Here is a 19,807-nt window from a genome sequence, read left to right as displayed (position 1 = left end):
TGTAGTCCTACTCTGGTGTAGGCCTAATGTCGTCGTGATATCATTACAGCTTACAATCAAGCCGAGTGTAAAAACAAACATGGCGCTCGTAATTCACAATGGTAAATTGCTGAATAGTGTCCCTATATTTCTCGCTTTATTCGTCTCCTCAGGCCTAATAATTCAATATGATTTTTAATCACCTTCTGTCAAGAACTGCTGTGGAAATGTGATAGCAGGTGAATAGGCTAAATGAGTAAATAATGAAAATAGGCTACATTTTCACTTATAGCCTATCCCTGACAAATAATAATGAGATTGAAAAAGATAAGCCTTGATTCATTGCTTTTAAATGCCAAAAGAAATTACACAGTCGTAAAACCCACCTGTAAATCAGTGTCCAGAGTGATCTACGTGGGGCTCTTTTCCTTTTTGCCTTCCAAAACGATTATGAGGAATGGGCGGAGCGGGTTGAAGTCTGAGACACAGATTACTACACTCGCCTGCCAGACACTCAGATTCACTCCAGAGCGCGTGGGTGAGTGTTCATCGCGCGGAGGGGCCTGACGCACGAGAATGCTAAACGTTCCAGAGACTGAACACCACCGGACAGGCTTCAAGAGAAAAGCGCTCCTCAAATCCGTGTCGCTTAACTGGACCATAACATAACGGGAATTGTGCTGCCATCACTTACAAAGAGAGCGAGAGGGTCAAATTGACCAGGTCCCGTCTTTGAAGGATCCATCATGAGGTTGACGTTTACGACCAGCTGGATATTTCAAGGCTGGATAGCGATTCTCCTTATTCAAGTAAGTTAAAGACAGTCCGATTTTCAACAGCATTTACCTTACACTGGTTTGCCCATTAGTTTATTTTGCTCCACTGCTTTGACTGGCAGAAAGGAACATGTTTAGCAGCTTTTAACATGTTTAGACGAATCCGAGACGGTGCTGCTGACATGGTGTGCAGACTAGACAATAGTCTCCTCTCTAAAAAAACAAAAAAGTGTTGGCCTAGCCCATCCATGTCTTACAACGGAGTAGTCCTGTATGTAAATGTGTTTACCCCTGACTGGAAACAGTTGTGCAATTCAGTTGTTTGGTCTGAGTCCAGTGGTCCCCACTCATTCTAACCACAGCGCCTTCAACTGCTGCTTTCCCCCCTCGGCTCCTAGACTGGCTGGCTTTGTGGGAATGAGTCTCACCATATCCATTGCTTTCTTCTCGTTTTAGGAAGTATTATATAATGTCGTTTCTATGTTACAAGTACAGAAACTTTATTTGCATTACGCATCGCGGAATGTCAAATAATTAGGCGTCGGTTTTTGTTCAGAGAGAGACAGAGTTGAAGGCTGTGGTTTAGGCATATGCCTACATTGTTTTACAGTCTGGTCTCCGTGTCTGCCGTGTGGCTTCACTGAGTAACGGTGCTCTCACAGTCCTCAGCACATGCGGTATTGTCCTCTGCAAACACATGACAACATTTAGGCGCTTTGGAGGTTAAAAAAAACCCTCAAGGGTGGCAGTGGTGCTGTGGCCTTGCATGAATTGTTTAATGCGAGCACAGTTAAGAACAACAGCACTCTTGTGTGGAGGGCCAGAGAGACAACATAACAAGAATCTGCCTGGCATAAACTGGTGATTGAACAGCAAATAACATGAATGCATAACATAAATAGGGCGTACAGTAGGCCTATGTTTAGTTGGTCAATCAGTTGTCAGTGTGAGTCAATCAGGGTATGCATTCATATGCACAATGCATCTTAAATTAACTCATCAGATAGCCCTGCACTTTCATTTGGTCAGGTGCTCAATTGTCAATAAACCACTTGGGCATGTTCTTTTTGTGTAGGCTATGCATTGTCATTTTTGTTGATGTCATCCTCACGTTGGCTAGAGAATCCTAAAGGATTTGCCTCTGAGGTAGCCGCTGCTATGTCGGAACAGACGCTTCCCACGTGTAGGCTGCGAACATTTCCCAAAATTATCTGCCGCGAGCCAGTCACCTTTCCTCCACCTCCACCTCTTTGCAGTGCGCCGTAGCCGTTGGGAAACAAGGTGCCGCGCCAGCGTGAGGAGAGCGTTGCACCATATTGCGTGTTATAACCTGTTCTGAAGTCAGACTGGTGCTCCATTGAAAAACTGACATGTCTACTGGCATAGGCTATGCTATCATGTGTGCCTCAGAGGCCTAGTGAGCGTTATATAGCCCTAACAGGCCCTGCGATAGAGGTCTTTTGTTTATTTTGTTCATTCAAAAACGTAATGCTCTTTTCGGGGTGAGAAGTTCGAGCGTCGTGACTCCCCCCTCCCTCCCCACTGCAGTTGTGCTTGACAGTTTTATCGGATCGTGCAAACACTGGATTATGCGGGCACTTTATTCATAGCGCAGTGTTTGCACTCTGAAATTACTTGATGTTTTGACAGAACCATAAGAGCACAGTGCAGTTGTCAGAAGGCGCCCTTAAATAACTTTCGGAGGAATGCCATCTCGCTCGGCCGTTATGCAAATATGGTGGCTCCTGGAAGACGGTGATGGATTTCACTGATATGCCTGCTGGACATGCTGTAGTTTTGAGAGACAATCTCCTCAGTTTTAGCCTACCAACAATGACTGTTCTTGCTCCTCTAATTAGTCTTTGCATTGTGATTTGCTTCTTTGTGGTGCACACTTGACTCAAGAAGAAAATTCTGACATCCAAATGAGTTGAATGCCATGGGGTGTTTGGCCTGTTATATAGCCTATGCCACACAAACTTAATGTGTGTGTTTCCATGCACATGTACATTTTCGAATGATACAGCATAACCAGACCATAGTCAGTTAAAAAAAAAACACTCAGACCTCTCTGGGGCATACTTAAGTGTTTTTCTAGTCTTTCGGGTCCAGCTCTCTACTATATAATTAACTAGGGTGTCACTGACCAAAGCCATACATACATATATAGTTGGTCAAATATTTTGAGACGTATGAATAGGCCCTGATGCACAGATATACAGAGGCGGAAAAGAAATACCTCCTGGCTAAACATACATTCCACTCCGGCTACATTTAGGTTCCCTTTGCAGTGTAACCACAAGTTGATAAACTCTTTGCACAGTATTAGTATCCCACCACCACCAGAGCCATGCAAGCATCAGTCTAAAATCACCACTCTCCACACAATAACCTTCCAGTGAAAGAGGAAATCAATCATGAAGGTTTGGATAGAGGCAGGGAAGCCAACATGGGGGGGACGAAGGGGTCAGTTGTCCCAGGCCCATGGAGAAGGGTGGGCCCAGAATTGGGTCCTCATTACATGACATGTATTGGGTGAAGGAAGGGGCTCTTTCAGATAACTTTGACCCGGGTCCAGCCAAAGCTGTCAGCCGCCCTGGGTAACGGTGCACATTTTACGAGGCCTGTTATTAGTGGTCTGCCTTTTGTGGTGTCATCACGTTACAGAATGATGTTCAACCAAGAAACAATTATGAAATATTATATATTATTGCCAGCAGGTCAGCAATTTGAAATCCAAATACTTACATTGTAAACTGATTTACGTCCATCTTCCAAAAAACGCTGGCAGTTCAGGGTTTCAGGAGAATGACGGGTGAAAGAGAGCTGTCATTCTTTAGGCCTAAATGCACAGTCAATTTCTCATATGAGTTGTTGGAAGTATGTGGTTTCATCGTAGACATACGTCCGAGGTTAATATAAAGGAAAGGCACACACACACACACACACACATGCACGCTCGCACACACACACCACTACCCCTAATACGATTGCCAACAAGGAAATTCTCATCGTCTGAAAATCATGTGTGGATGATGGATGGATGATTCCACTGGTTGTTGCCCACTGCTTGTTCCCATGTCAGATTTCTGGGACTTAAAATGCAGGTGTGCCATGACATACAGTCGTGCTGTGGAAAAGTAGCATTGACATTGATTTACACCTACTGTACATCTGAGCAACCGAAGAAGGTCTTTGACAAAAAAAACTTTGCAGTTAAACAAGCAAAGGGGATTTAAATGTTCAGATATTTCTTTCAATTTTCACCGTTTCACACTGCAGCGTAATCTGTGTGAATAGGATCTTGGAAAATATTGCACCCTGCTGTCTGCTCTATTACATACTCTGAAGACTCAACATTCTTCAGCTCATATACCCACAGAAAACATATTTAAGAGGTCTTTACCATGGACGAATTCCTTTTATTGTGTTGTTGAACATCCTTCTGTAATTATGTTAACATCTCCGCTGGGTGTCATAGTGGCAGTAGTAAGCCGCCTACACGGTATGTCTGCTACAGTACATACATTATGGCCCCCTCTGCTATATTTAAAGTCTCGCGTTGCTTCCAGTAAAATCTTCAACACAATGGAACACCATGATAGTAGAGGAGCACGCACCAACGTACTGCCCTCCACAGAGGCCTCTCACTAACAAACACGCTATGGGAAAATAGCAGTGTGTGTGGAGGAGCTCTGGATGACTTTTTAACTGTTCTTTAGTGGCAGCACAACGGGTTGCTGATTTGATGTAATTGCCAAGGATTTTGTGTTGGAGAAAAGAAGAGAGAGAGAGAGAGAGAGAGAGAGAGAGAGAGAGAGAGAGAGAGAGAGAGAGAGAGAGAGAGAGAGAGATGCAGCTTAAACCATGGAATGTCGTTGTGGTAATGTGAAGGGATGTGGGTGTTTTTTCCCTCAAAAAACAACTCTGTAAGTTGAGCAACTGCCTGGGATACTCTCTCATTCATTGCAGGACATGGCAGGGAACTTTGTGAAGAGAAGTGTGTGCTGTAGGTCTATATGATGGTCGGTTTCAAGGAAATCAGAGTTACAGTGGGCTAGCTCATTAGATAATATTAGTTCCCAATCAATTTCAGGAGAAACAATTTGTTCATCATGAGACAATTGCTTACGTACTTGATTGATTGATTGATTGATTAATTGATTAAATACTCATCCAACAAAGCAAGAAATGGGAACCAACTAGGCTATGCATTTGTCATGCTCTAACACACGAGGAGAAAAAAAATAGATAGTTGACAGATATTTTCCACATATCCATACATCCTGGGTTTCTAACAGCTTCAAAGTTCAAATCAGTTCAAATGTCCATTCAGTGCTCAACATTGCACTCCCAAGTTTTTACCCAGGTCAGGAAGCGACCCTGGGTCGCCCGCATAGCAGTCCCGGTGCCCAGCCGACTAAGCCACAGCTGGGCCATCGATTGCACTCCAAGTTAAACAATGAATGACTTGAATGTCCATTGCATTGCTCTGCATGTCACCCTGCACTCATTGCTCTTCACTGTGTCTCAGGTGGTCCACTCCAAGCACTGTAAGCCCAACCATTTTTTGTCCAAAGACAAACAGAGATGCTGCATCAAGTGTGAACCAGGTAAGTGGCTTGTTGTACATTACACAACACCATGTGTGTCCATTCATTTGTTTGTGCTCTCATTTGTTCATCAACACACCAGGTGTGCATTTCTCGAAAACGTAGTTGCTAACTTCGGTAGCTACTTTGTTGGTTGCAATGCAATTTGCCATTGGCACCTACCCAAGTTGCTAACTGCTAACAACTACACTTTCGAGAAATGCACCACAGACCAGGCAGTGGGATACATTTTAAAAAATGTGCTGCCATTGCTGGGTTGCCTAGCCAGAGACAACAATTAACTGTAGTCTGTAACTGCTTAACAGGGAAAACTCCAGGCTATTTCTTTAGGGAACCAACCATTTTTTGCATTCAATTTGTTGTGCAATCTAAGACATGGGGCCATTTATATCCCTCCTCAAAAAAAGGGGAAGGAGATCTTGTTAGTGTGGTGGGTGGGGACAGTGTGTGCACGCCACGCCACCCTTGCACCCATGTCACGTGTAGTGACAGCACTGACGAGCTTCTTCGTCACCCAATTAACCCATTGAGACATCGCATTATAAATTTGCTGTTACCAGAATGGCAATGACCAAGTCATAGTGCATTAATAAAGGCCCTGTGTTATGTCATAGTATTGTAGTACTATGGTACTTAACTTTTCAATGGCTATTACAGCCTGCCTCAGATGGTATGGCTTGCATTAAGGGGCTACACGGACAAAACAACAAGATGGTTCTGTGGTGGGGGAATGCACACGCTCTAGCCACTTCTTTTACTTTAAAAAGTCTACTGCACCATGTCCCAACAGACAAATTTTAGTTTGCCATCGAGTCATCCTCAGTGTGAGTGTGTGCGACAGCGCGGTTCCAGCCGGTGCCATATTTAGCCTTCCCCCCTGTAGATGCGTCAGTGGGTCATTGGGTTTGTAGACTGCTCGGTGGAACCGTCACGTGCTTGCAGCATGGAAAGAAGTGCCATATGCCCTACAAAGACAAGAGTGACAATGACGCGAAAAAACAAGAAGACAGGGGGAAAAGCATCCTTAACATGTTTTGTGTAAGATGCATTTCTAAGTGTAGCAGTGTGGTGGTTACATATTACATGAATAATATCACAAACAGGCATCCTGGTTCATTCTCTGTTTTCATGAACAGTACTCTGTGTGTGTGTAAATACAGTGCCTTCAGAGCATCTTGTTTTTCACCTGCCTGTTACCCAATGCAGGGATAAACTGAATATGTTTGCCATTTTTCTTCTCCTCTACCCTGCCTACAGTGCCAAATTACCTACCTACAGTACCTGCTGTTATGTAGGAATGCGTCTACATGCTGTATATGTTTGCACCTTGTTTTTTCGTTGGGTGCAGCAGCGACTTTCTGTCCATGTCTGTCCTGTGCCTGTCGATCTGTCTGAGACTTGCTTGCTATTTTAGAGGTTTCGCATGTGATGTAGGTCTGTGGACCTTGTGGATTTTTTCCACTCTCCTACTTATCTGCCTTACAATGCTGGAAAGCAGGGGCACCTTACATTACATAACATCATTTAGAGGCTATTGGTCACTGTTTGGTCCCTGGAGCAGTGTGGGGTGAGGTGCCTTGCTCAGGGGCACTTCAGCCATGGATAGAGGTGTAGGGAGAGGTAAAGGGCGGGATTTGAACCTGCAACCCTCTGATCTGAAGCTCACTTCCCTAACCGCTCTGCCACGGCTGCCATCCATTCATTCATCCAATGGATCCATTCAACATTCAGTATGTTTTGTAACCCTGTGTTTTCTCCCCTTGCCTACCCCTCTCTAACTGCTCTCCATGTCCACAGGGACGTATGTGTTTGCCCAGTGCACCGCCAACTCGGAGACCAAGTGCCGTCCGTGTTCAGACAACTCATACCAACCCGACTGGAACAGCGATGACAAGTGCATTCTGCAGCGCTTCTGCGACAAGGGTCAGTCAAGTTACTAACGAAACTATAATGAATAAAAAAAAACCCACAAAGTCATGTAAAGAGGCATACATATGTTATAGATTGAAGTTAATTTACTACGTTGTCAAGCTAAAGTTAGCTTGTGCGGCATAATTGTATGAGAATGCTTTTTGAGTGTGTCCTCATTTATCTGATCATTTATTTTTGCTCCCATCACCACTGTGCTATTATTATTTTCACTAATTAAAAAAAAAAAAAAGAAAAAAAAAAAGAAGGGCAGTCATGGGTGAGCGGTTAGGGCGTCAGACTTGCATCCCAGAGGTTGCCGGTTCGACTCCCGACCCGCCAGGTTGGTGGGGGGAGTAATCAACCAGTGCTCTCCCCCATCCTCCTCCATGACTGACGTACCCTGAGCATGGTACCGTCCCACCGCACTGCTCCCCATGGGCCGCCACTGAGGGCTGCCCCCTTGCACGGGTGAGGCATAAATGCAATTTCGTTGTGTGCAGTGTGCAGTGTTCACTTGTGTGCTGTGGAGTGCTGTGTCACCATGACAATGGGAGTTGGAGTTTCCCAATGGGCTTTCACTTTCACTTTCACATTATCCCCCATTTCTGTCCATCTTACCTGCAACACCTGATCTCAGCGCACCTGCTGCCCAATCATTCTTTTCTGTGAATATTTGATGTCATAAGACACCTGTGATACCTGATTACTCTTGCATGCCGTCATACCTGTGTAAGACCTGGTTATTACATCTCGTGTGTGTGTGTGTGTGTGTGTGTGTGTGTGTGTGTGTGTGTGTGTGTGTGTGTGTGTGTGTGTGTGTGTGTGTGTGTGTGTGTGTGTGTGTGAGGGGGATAGAGAGATCTGACCTGTCAATATATGTATGGTGGATATATGTGCAATGTTGTGTGTGATGTCTTTGTGTCTTCTTCTGTCTTTACCTATGCATGTATGCTACTTGGCACCTTAATTTCGCTCAGGATCAATAAATAATACTCTACTCTACTCTACTCTACTCTACTCTCTACAAATGCGCTGTGGCGGTGGTAGCTCAGGTGGTAGAGGATCCGTTCGGCAACCCAAAGGTTGCAGGTTCGAGCCCCGCTCTGCCTGACTCCATCGTTGTGTCCTTGAGCAAGACACTTAACCCCAAGTTGCTCCTGGTGGCAGGGTGGTACCCTGTGTGGCAGCCACGGCCACCGGTGTGTGAATGTGAGTGTGAATGGGTGAATGTGAGGCATACAATGTAAAGCGCTTTGAGTGCTCTAAGGAGTGGAAAGGCGCTATATAAATGCAGTCCATTTACCATTTACCATGTGTCTCTCTTCCTGCTCCAGTGAAGGGTTTCAGCCAGGATCGCCCCCAGAACCCCAAAGCGGCTGTCCCCTGCCCCTGCATGGAGGGCTTCCGCTGCTCCTTGACCAACTGTGAGTGGTGCGAGCGTATCCCGCAGTGCCCCTCCGGACAAGGGTTCACTACAGAAGGTAAGGAGTAGGACGACTGGAGTCTTTACCTGGGTCGAAGACGTCTTTTTGGGCTCAGACGTCAGGTGGCCCCAGCCCAGGGCATCCAATGCCCATGAATTGATTAGTAATTGGTGCTTGATATGCTGCGATTAGTATGCTTCTTCGATAGTCCAATAAAAACAAACAAAAAATCCATACATTAGTCATAGTGGCACTGGCTGTCTGAGCACCGCTCTGACGTGTGCTGCTACTGCTGAAACGTCACTGACCCACCAATTGTTGTTATGCGTAAAGTGTGTGCGAATTCAACACTTAAAGAGTAGCATCAATGCAATGAAGATTACATTTGACTCAGTGACTCGTTGACGAATTCACTGTGCACTACTGTAGAATTATAATGGCCATTATCAAAGAGCCTTGAGCATAGCAATAGGGGCTTACTTATGTCATTAACGTACTAGTAGTATGGCCATTGGATGCCATTTTGGTAAGCTGACCAAACATTACATTACACTTAGCTGACGCTTTTTATCCAAAGTAGCTTACAGTGATTTACGTACAGGTTATTGGTTACAGTCCCTGGAGCAATATGAGGTTAGGTGCCTTGCTCAAGAGCACTTCAGCCATGGATCAAGGTGCTCGTAAGGGTGGGATTTGAACATACAACCCTCTGATCTAAAGGCCAGCACTCTAACCATTGAGCTATGGCTGCCCACATTCCACCAGTATTCTCAGACTATCAATACTCTTTGGGTATTGAGTTAACACTGTGAAGCCATGTGTCCTCTAAAACAACCCAGAGTGTTGAATTAGCACTTGATTGATTGAGTCCATACACTCAGAACACAACACATTTGCTCTACATCCCATTACGCCCATTGCTCCTTGGTGGCAATCGTAATGGAGCAACATCAGCAGCAGCAGCAGCAGCACACACAGGCAGACGACTGAAAGTGGTCCACTTCAAGGAGACCAGAGCCTCCGTTTCATAAGCCATTGTAAATGTCATCCAACCATCTGCAGACAAGCTGTTGAGAAACAGGAGTTTGACATCCAGTGCCATAGTTACCAGTGTTGTCAGGAACTTGGAAGTAGCGTTGGAGGAAAAGTGGTGGCTGAGTAGGGCCCAATGTTGTGCAATGTAATGTCATGACATATAGTGTTATGTCTTGTAAGGTAACGTACCACAACTTAACACAATCGTATAGTGGAGAGCTAGACTGAAATGGTTATTGGGTCTTTGATCAAAGTGACTTAAATATGTCCTATATCACTATTACTGTAGCAGTTAGTGGCCTATCAATGTCTCCTCTACTGACTAGTTGAACATGTTTGTCATTTTCTTTCCTTGAGTAAAGTATAAAGTAACATTTTCCTTTATAGTAGGCTTTATGAATATATTGAAGAATAATATTACAGGTGTCTGTTATGTTCTTTCCCTTAGTTATGTGTTAAGTCTCATTTCTCTTTATATACTGTATAGTAGGCTTTATGAAATACTGTATACTACTGTGTAATGTGCTGCTGATTTTGCCTGTGTTCTACTTTGGCTGCATCCAGTCAAGCTGATGCTTTGTCGGAAGGGTCGGCCAGTGGGCTCTCTCTTTGTGGTGCTCTGTTACTCGGGAGTCTCATCTGTGAACTCAGAGATCGGAGAACTCGCCAGTCTTACAGTGGGGAGCTAGCCTGAACTCACTTTGGTTTCTTTGATTAAGATGAGCTACAAAAATACCCTACATTGCTAATAGCAGTGGATGACCCATCCGTGTCTCCTCAGCTGATTGACTGAGCATGTTATTTTCTCTTGGCCAGTAGTCTCCTCCTGTCCCTCTCCAAGCCAATGTCTCCTCTGATGATGGTTGTTTTTATTATTAAGATAGTTGGGTCTTTCTTGTCTTTATTGGGTAGGACAGTTTGTGTGGAGACAGGAAAGCATTGGGAGAAAGAGAGAGGGGGAAAGATCAAGAAATGACCTCGGGCCTGGAATCGAAGTCGGGTCCCTGATGTAACAGTATGGAGCCACGACCAAAGCCAATGATGGTTGTGTGTGTGTGTGTTCTGTCTGTTCCAGTGTCGAGCCAGGGTAACTGTAAGCCGTGTCCCGAAGGATACTTCTCTGACAACGTCTCTACTGACCCCTGCAGGCCCTGGACCAAGTAAGAGCTTGTGCTTACTCTGTGTTTTTTCCTGAGTAGTCGTAATGTGCATCGTCCAAGCCGTGGCACACTTAGCTCTTTGTTGAAAAAAAACTGTACTACTGTAGAACATTGTCATGACATTACACAGTCTTTGGTAATGCATTATGGTTATTGGTCACTGCCATTTTGTTTTCAACGAACTGCTAACAAAGGCAGTGTCTGAACCCATTATTCACAAATTCCTGATTTTCACACCTGTAAATGTTTAACCACTGTCATCATAGGAGACTATAGGGTGTCCTGAAAAAAATGCACACTTTAAATCATTTAAGTTTATAAACATTCATATAGTTGTCAAGGTCTAATAAATTTACAGATATTGGTTCATTTGTTTTGTCCCCGCCTGTTGACCATTCTAGTCCAGGGACTGCTAACAATGCCAATCACAGACAATTCCCTTTAGGCAAGTACATCTATGACCTTAATACACCAAACCCCCAAAAATGTATACAAAAGGTTTTTCAACTGATATCAATACATCCAGGTGTGCTTACTAACATACTGAAAATCTAGGAAAATCTAACTTCAGGAAAGGTGTCATTTTCAAGATCTAAGTTTTTCAAAATAAAGGTTATTACATGATAATTACATTATTAGCTAACTTCAAAAGACCAATTTATTTTATATTGGAAACCCAGAAATGTTGTATTTGTGAAAATGAAATGAAATGTTTTTGTCAGCAATATATACTTGGCAGATGCCAGATGCTAACTTCCTTATATTGTTCAACTTCACTATGTCATGCTATTTGCATGAATTAACATGTTTTCAGGATCTGTTTGGTTGGAGTGCTGTTAGGGTGGATAAAGACACTACTGCTATGGTAATATCCAAGGCACATCATCAGTGATGAATCATGGTGTCACTGGGTGTTTTGGGTCTTTCAGCAGCTGAACTGAACAGACACGAGCCACTACTTGTGTAAGTAGAGGGCAAGATGAAATGGTTGGTACTGGAGGAAGACAATGTCCTGGAAGGAACATGGGGCTTTAGCATAGCTTTCAGATACGCCAGAGTAGGCCCTGTTGTAGCTTTGTAGGCAAGGGTCAGGGCCTTGTATTCAATTTGGACATGAAAAAGAGGAGTGACATGCAGTGACATTTGCAAAGGTATTATTGCACAAGCTGTAAGACCAGTCAGGAGAGAGTTGCAGTAGTTGAGGTCAGATGGACAGTAGGCCTACAGGAAGTGGAGTCATTTAGGTCAGGCACAGTCTGTATTGTATGTAAGTTACTGAGAAGCGACATGACTGGGACCATCTATCATTATCGATGATAGATGGTCATCAATAATGACACCTAGGTTTCTTGTGGCCTTCTTTGAGGCAACATCAGAGTCCATAATGAGTTTGATATCATGGCAGCTTGAATCTTTTCCTGGGATCACCAGCAGTGCTGTTTTAGCGAGGCTCAACTGCATTTCATCATACTTGTGATAGTTCAGAGAGGCAAGCGGTAAGGTGTGCGTAGACCATGGAGTCATATGTCACAAATTACAGATATGACTGTGCTTCATCAGTGTAACAGTAGTATGAGAATCTGTGAGAACAGATGACATGACCCAGTGATGTGGCGTACATGGCAAATAGTAGCCCCAGTACCAGCCCTTAGGACACCCCTGTGGAGAGGCTGTGAGTTGAGGACAGCTGACCTCGCCATGATACATGCTAAGAATGATATTACCAGAGTCATAGAATATCTGGAAGAACTTGAGAAATATAAAACTCAATTATTTTAATCTAAGAGATGTGTTAAAAACCATGTTTTGAAAAAAAATCCTATCTGGCGTGTCTGCACAAAGATCTTTATATTTAGGCCTACTACAAAACAAAACGAGATGTCCATACTCTCTTCTGAAGATATCTTTTGGCTTACTAAAAACAAAATAAAAGAGTAATTTTGAGCCTGGCTTTTTCAGATTTTGAGTTTTTGCATTTTGAAATGTAATGCATATTTAATGAGACATAGTCTAATTACCATATTAAAACATAACATTTCAGAAAACTTGCAATACATATTTTTTCTCACAAATATGTGACTAATCACCGGATTAAGTTTCATGGTGATATCGGCAAGCTACATTTTTTGGCCTATTCACCTGGAGTGTCTCTCGGCCCTTATAATAAGCCTATAGCAGCCATGTTCAAAATAACTAATTTCCCAAAGTTAGATTATACTAGATTTTTATTTTGTCATTTAGGAGGTCCAATAGTAATAGAATCCATGAAAAAAACTTTTATATCAATTTTTTGGGGTTAAACCCTAAATGTACTCGCCTTCTTGGGATTTCACACATTCATTTTCAGTGGTTGTATTCACTTTCAGTGACTGTTGGTGTAGTAGTTAGTGTAGAATTTTGACATCAGTTTCAGAAGGGACACATCCATAAAATGATGCCTATAAATTCTATTATACTTTGAACATTTCTATAAACACCTAAGGTGACTTAAAGTGTGCATACTTTCTCTTGAGGCCATGTATTCCTGTTTTTTGTCCTTTGCCAGTCACAGCACTGCTGTGCTCATTGGCCCACATTAAATTCTCATCTCCAGTAAAGCACCCTCCCTCACAAACATTAAAACACTCAGGCAGAGCAAAACACCCTCAAACTGAAACCACAACATAATCTGTAAGTCATACAAACAAGGAATTAGTTTCACTTTTTATTGGTTTTGTTGTAAGGTGTTTTTTTTCTCTCGCTCTACTTTTTCCACAAAATCACAATCCTCCCTTAATCAGGACAATTATTTGTCCTTTGCCATTCACAGTCCTCTGCATTTTTTTTTTTACTGCACTGTGGTGTTATGACTAATTCCAGAACCACTTCCCCTGGAAAGAGCTGTGTTTCTTTCTCCTCCTCTCCTCTCTTCTCTTCGTTTGCTGTTGCCAGTACTGTTTGTGGTTAAGAGAGAGAGAGAGAGAGAGAGAGAGAGAGAGAGAGAGAGAGAGAGAGAGAGAGAGAGAGAGAGAGAGAGAGAGAGAGAGAGAGAGAGAGAGAGAGAGAGACCAGTCCAGACCAGACCAGACCAGACCAGACCAGACCAGACCAGCTTGATTGAAACTCCAGAATCCTAGAATGGAATGGAGAAAGATTGAGAAATAATACATTCTGCCATGTTCTGTTCTGTGTTGGTTTGTTGTTGACATGCATGTTTCTGTAGGGCTATGGTTCTGTGTCATGGAATGAATGTTGTGTGTGGGATGAATGATTCCCACTTCACTTCGTGTCCTTATATATGTTTCTCTACAGTGTGACCAAAGACAGATTTCATGCAAATTTCATGAGGAAAAAAAAACAATAAAACTCCCCACACACTGACCAATTTCGCTTTATTCACAACGTTTTGGTCTGAGACTGGAGTTTTCTTCTGATTAGCAACCTGTGGGTCATCTCCAACACACTATTCTATTTTATTCTGACAGGTGTAAGGACTTTGGGAAGCCTGAAGTAAAGCCTGGGACTGCCGAAAACGACGCTGTATGTGGACCAGCAGTGCTCGGTAGGATTTGACAATCTCACGTCTTATTATTTTACATCTTGTAGCCTCATAATGAGCACCGTTCCGCTAACCTGGTTCTCACACGATGGTTGTTACCAACCATCTTGTTGATTGCTTAGCTCTGGAAAGGCGCGGGTGTGTTCAAAACAGCTCGAACCTGATTGGAGAATTCACGTGGCTTTTTTTGAATCACTACTACTTCAACCACAGACTTGTCTATAACCCGCCCCGGGATCCCGCCCTGCGATTCTGATTGGACAGGCTGTAAAATATCTGATTCCGTTCGGGCTCGTCTAAGATTTCCAGACTCTCGTGCGAGCTCACAAAGTTTAATGAAGATGCACGAAGCACGAGGGGTCTTCGTGAGAAGGCCACCGTTCCGGTAGTTGAAAAGACTTAACTACCACAGTAATACAATCCCAAGACATGGTGCAGATTACTTAGAGTATGATGCGACTGGGAGTACATTACAACTTGGTCATTGACATTGAGCTAACAACAAACTAACATTGCTAATTTTGCGATGTCTTATGACATTAAAGCAACACTTGGCCATTTTCAGCCTCTGTCACCCTACAAGTTGTAAATGAAACTGTTTCTGAAAGAGACTCTCACAGAAATGTCTTTCTTCTCCAACCATCCTTTACAATCAGGATTGCCAAATCTCTCAGATGACTTTTAGCACAAGATGCCTTTTAGCATTAAATCATGCCCAATTTGAACTAAATATTGTTGCATTTTGTGGACATCAATCTACAGAAAAATGTGCCAGAATATTTTTTATTTGCAGATGGCCATCCTTAACAGTCCGATTGGGCAGGAAACAGCCATATCTGGCAACCCTGTGTAGGCCTTGAAGGGTTATTCAGAAGTGCATTTCACCCAGTTTGGAAACATTATTTTAAAGTCTTAATAACTTCTCAGTGTTGGCTTTTTCCATTTTCCATTTTTGGAGTGATAATTATGGGTTGCTGGAATTCAAAATTGAAGTCAGATGTCAATAAAAGAGTTGAGCCAAGCATGTGTTTGTTTACATGTGTTCATTCTGCTTGTTTACGTTTGTTTTGCTCTAGTTTCCTCCACGTCTGGTGTGGTGGTAGCCATTTTGTCTGTCATCATGGTCGTCTCTCTGCTCATCCTCACTCTCTTCTGCTACAAGGACAAAATGAAACTCCTCTCAGGTAATGGGGTTAAATGGGACTGTTACTTGAACTTAAACAAATAGTACCACAATGTTTTTGAATATATCAAGTAGCTTTCCCATTGAGGTTAATGACATCTACCTTATTGTTTCGTTTAGTGAACGTGAGATCTTGTGTTCAAAACCTGAAAAGGAGCAGAATACAACAGGTAAGTACTCTAATTTCTACCTTAAACACATCTGTAATATTTTATTAATCACCAGCTTACTGCTTTATTCTATGCTCCTCAGTAACTTTCAATTCAAAACCTCAATCGTATAGTCCCATGCCATTGATTCCTATCAATTTCTATTCCAACGCCGACAGGAGACTATGGCACCCCCTTACAACGGCCCCCAGCCCTGCACCTACGAGATCACCCGTCTGCTTCGGCCGGACGAGTCGTCCACCCTGTGCCCCAGCACCGTGCTGACCATCAGCCGGGAACAGGAGAGAGAGGAGTGCACGCCGGCCTCCCTCAGCCCTGTGGCAGTGGAGGGCACACCCAGCAGCCCCACACTGTCCAAGGGCAGCACACGGTCATTGGAGGCCAGCTGCACAGCAGTGGAGCTGGAGAGCGTGAGTGTAGGGGTGGAGGGATCCACCCTGCCTCTATCAAGCAGCTCCAACTCCAGCTCCAGCTCAACCTCCAGTTCCGGGTTGAGATCCAGTTCTGGCTCCGGATCCGGGTCCGGGTCCAGATCCAGTTCTGGGTCTTGCAGTTGTGGCGCCACCATGAAGGAGCCGGTGGAGCTGGGGGAGAATGAGGACTGTAGCCAGGTGGTGGCCAATGGGCCAAGTGGGGCATGCGCGTGCTCCTGCGGGGGCGCCGTGGAGCAAGGAGAGGAGGAGGACGAGGAGGAAGAGGAACAGGAGAGGGACAGTGGAGTAGTAGCCAGAAACAAACTTGGGAAGGCCACCAGAACAAAAGAACAAGCGCAGGGAGCTAAAGACAAGGCAGCAGGCAGCGCAACAGCAGCAGGAGCAGTTGTGGAGTTGCGAAATCTAGGTAGCGCAGCAGGACTATCCAGAGGACCAGAGGAGTCCCCGCTCTGCCAGAACTGCTGCCCCGAGGTGGGCGCCGTGGGCTCCCTGGGCTGTGCGGACTGCACGGAGCAACTTGGGGCTTCTCAGGATCTTTACCTGGACTACAGCAGCCTCGGACAGGGGAAGGAGGCCATGTCCGTAGCCTCTGCCAGGGGTCGGGGAGACGGGGGACATCCGGTCGGCTCCGAGGTGCCCCAAGGCACCATGGGTGTTATGTACACGCCCACCAGCCCTAGAACAACAGACTTACATGCTCACGGAGCAACGACATCGCCAGCTCTGTCGTCATCGTCATCATCATCTTCCTCCTCCTCGTCATACTTATCATCATCGGCGTCATCGGCGTCGACAGCGCTGATGAGTGGTAGGGAGCAGGCCCTCTCGTCGCTGAGCTGTAGCATGGACCTTAAGCTCTCCGAGATGGACGTGCAGCAGGACTACCAGCCCCAATGCCCCGAAACCGCTCTGGCTTCAGGTGAGCGCCTCCTCAGTCTACATTCAAGTTTCAAGACACTTTTTATTCGTCCCGAGGGAAATTTGTCTTGGACATACACATGATGCACATAACACATGATGCAAACACACACACACACGTACACACACACACACACACACACAGAGTACAGAGTACAGAGTACAGAGTACAGAGTACAGACGTTAAGTTCCATCAATAAAATGCATACCTAGTGCCTCCCCACTCATATCATTGCAAGACTGGTACCTTTGCTAATGGCTTGAGTTCAGTAGGTTCACAAATACTGGAATAAAAGAGAACGTATCTCTGACTGTTCAATCTGTCGATCTTCTTAATCATAGACGTAACGTTTCACATTAGGGGTTTTGACCTTGCAGGAAGTTTCAGCTGCTATTTCCACTGTGGCATAAGCAAATGTAATTGCTGCTGTTACCTTGATCTCAGTTGGCCATAGCTTTAGCATAAAGCAGCCGTGGCCTAGTGGTTAGAGAGTTGGTCTTTCAATTTAGGGGTTGCCGGTTCGAATCCCCCCTGACCGCTCCCTACATCTCCATCCATGGCTGAAGTGCCCTTGAGCAAGGCACCTAACCCCACATTGCTCCAGGGACTGTAACCATTACCCTGAAAAATAATAGTTGTAAGTCGCTTTGAATAAATGAAAGTGTCAGTTAAGTGTAATGTAATGTAATAACATTAGGGTAAATATAAAGACAAGGCCCATCTAATTTCACGTTAGGGTTTTGAATTTGACCGCCTCTCAGGTTCACATGGTTAAACCAATGTCTTTGCTGATGCTGTCTTGGTTTTTGTTGACCACGATGTAAACATGAGTGTAAACACAAGCTCCAATGCCGTGCCAGACATCTGGGTCTGACCCCAGGTGGGCTGTAGCTTCTCTAGGTCTTGTTTATGCACAAGCGTAGGCTACCCGTCAGTGACACACAGAAACGAGAGAATCGAGAAAACCGCTGTCTCTCTCGCTCTTAGTTGTAACCCAAGCATGCGTGTCATTGTGTGTCATCAGTGACACTGTGCTCGTGCCTGGGTCTGACCTCAAGTGGGCCATAGGCTCTCTTGGTCTTCATCGGTTGTGGCATAAGCATCAGTGTAATCGTAGTCGTCACTAACACCAAAATGTGAGGCCACAAGCACAAGTGGAGGACGCAAGTTTGCATATTGGAATGCAGCCATAGGCGTCACTAACACTAATGCCATGCTAGGACCTCATAATGCCAGGCCATGACCTCAAGTGAGCTGTAGGCTCTCTCTGTCATGGCTGGTCGTGCCCTGACATCTGTGTCATCGTAATCGTCAGTTACACCAGTGATTCTCAAAGTTTGGTCCGGGGACCACTGGTGGTCCGCGACAGAGCTCAGGTGGTCCGCGAGGGGATTTCTACTTTTCCAAGACAAGCTAGCAGTAGGCTATATCTGTAAAATTATGACAAATCTAAACATGGCTGAAGTCATATTTTTACCACAATAAGACTTGTAATGTATGTGAATAGAAAGTAAGTGATCTGCATCTAAATTAGAAGTGTCAAATTTGCATCTGTCAACTGTCAATTCAGTTGTCAGGTGGTCCCTGAACATTTTTGGGGGGACAAAGTGGTCCTCGCTCTGAAAAAGTTTGAGAAACACTGAGTTACACCATGCACCACGCCAGGTGGGAGGTAAGCTCTCTTAGTCTTGGTCGGCCATGCCATCAAACATCAGTGTAGACGTAACGTAAGCATCGATGGTGCTTTTCTAGGTTACCCACTGCCTCTCCTGGTCAATTGTTGCGTAGGCATCAGTGTAAACATCAGTGCTATCGCTGTGCCAGGCGTTTGGCATGTTTCTCGTTAAGGGGTTAGACCTCAGGTGGGCAGAAAGAAAACCTCACAGCCTCTGTCTCAATCGAAAGCAACAGCGTAAACATGGTGCCAGGCTCTACATTAGTGGCTTTAGTAACCTAAGGTGGGCTGCAGCTTCTCTCAGTTGGTCATGGTGTAACCGTCACTATAACCATGAGCCTTGATGCTGTGCCTGTTCAAGGTTTTTGCAATAAGGTCGTTCATGATGGCGTTTTTTCTGCCAGGCAGCAAGTTTGCTAGGCAGCGAGCATGCCCACTGTCCGCGTGAAGCACCCCAGTTATAATTTCTGTCCGCGACGCTGCATATGGGGGTGGCCTCTGCGCGGCAGTCATGTCACATGGCGATAAATCATCGCGGGAACAAAGTTTTTGCTATGCAGCGAAGCAGTTAGGTGAGAGCAAGTGCTGGGCAGAAGACCTCCTCCATGCCGTCGGTAATCTACCCTGATTGGCATTCATCTAGCTGACGTGAATTGCGGGTGTAGTCCACATGCTTGTGAGGCAGTTCACTCGCTGCTCCAAGTAGGAAGCAGCGTTTTTTTATGTCTTGGGAAATCAGGTTAGAAAAAACTGTCCAACTTGTTTGCCAAGCATTCAACTCCACCTTTATTAGACTAAGCCGATCTCGTGTTGATCAAGCATTTTTATGCTTGGTTGCGTCCGTGCCTAATGTTTCACATTAGCGCTTTTGGCCTTTGGTGAGCTGCAGCCCAGGTGGGAACTCCAGTCTGTCTCAGCCTCTCAGCCGTTGCGTAGGCATCTGCGTAAACACCTTGTCAACACCAAGCCAGGACTATCCCATGTGTCATG

At 44.8% G+C, this 19,807-nt stretch overlaps 1 protein-coding gene across 1 annotated transcript in view; it reads left to right on the top strand.

The window, feature by feature from the left end:
• The first annotated feature begins 118 nt into the window (after window positions 1-118).
• The window catches only part of tnfrsf11a (tumor necrosis factor receptor superfamily, member 11a, NFKB activator), a 26,672-nt gene continuing 6,983 nt past the window's right edge, over window positions 119-19,807 (top strand). Inside the window, exons 1-9 of the mRNA XM_063206667.1 lie at window positions 119-788; window positions 5,290-5,368; window positions 7,166-7,291; window positions 8,614-8,760; window positions 10,814-10,898; window positions 14,363-14,439; window positions 15,513-15,620; window positions 15,740-15,789; window positions 15,948-17,142. Coding sequence (XP_063062737.1) covers window positions 726-788; window positions 5,290-5,368; window positions 7,166-7,291; window positions 8,614-8,760; window positions 10,814-10,898; window positions 14,363-14,439; window positions 15,513-15,620; window positions 15,740-15,789; window positions 15,948-17,142 — 1,930 coding nt within the window. The 5' untranslated portion in view covers window positions 119-725. The remainder of the gene's footprint in view (window positions 789-5,289; window positions 5,369-7,165; window positions 7,292-8,613; window positions 8,761-10,813; window positions 10,899-14,362; window positions 14,440-15,512; window positions 15,621-15,739; window positions 15,790-15,947; window positions 17,143-19,807) is intronic.

Source organism: Engraulis encrasicolus, chromosome 9 (genome assembly GCF_034702125.1).
Source record: "Engraulis encrasicolus isolate BLACKSEA-1 chromosome 9, IST_EnEncr_1.0, whole genome shotgun sequence".
NCBI lineage: Eukaryota > Metazoa > Chordata > Actinopteri > Clupeiformes > Engraulidae > Engraulis > Engraulis encrasicolus.
The sequence above is the reverse complement of the archived record's forward strand: the minus strand, read 5'-3'. Positions and strand labels throughout refer to the sequence as shown.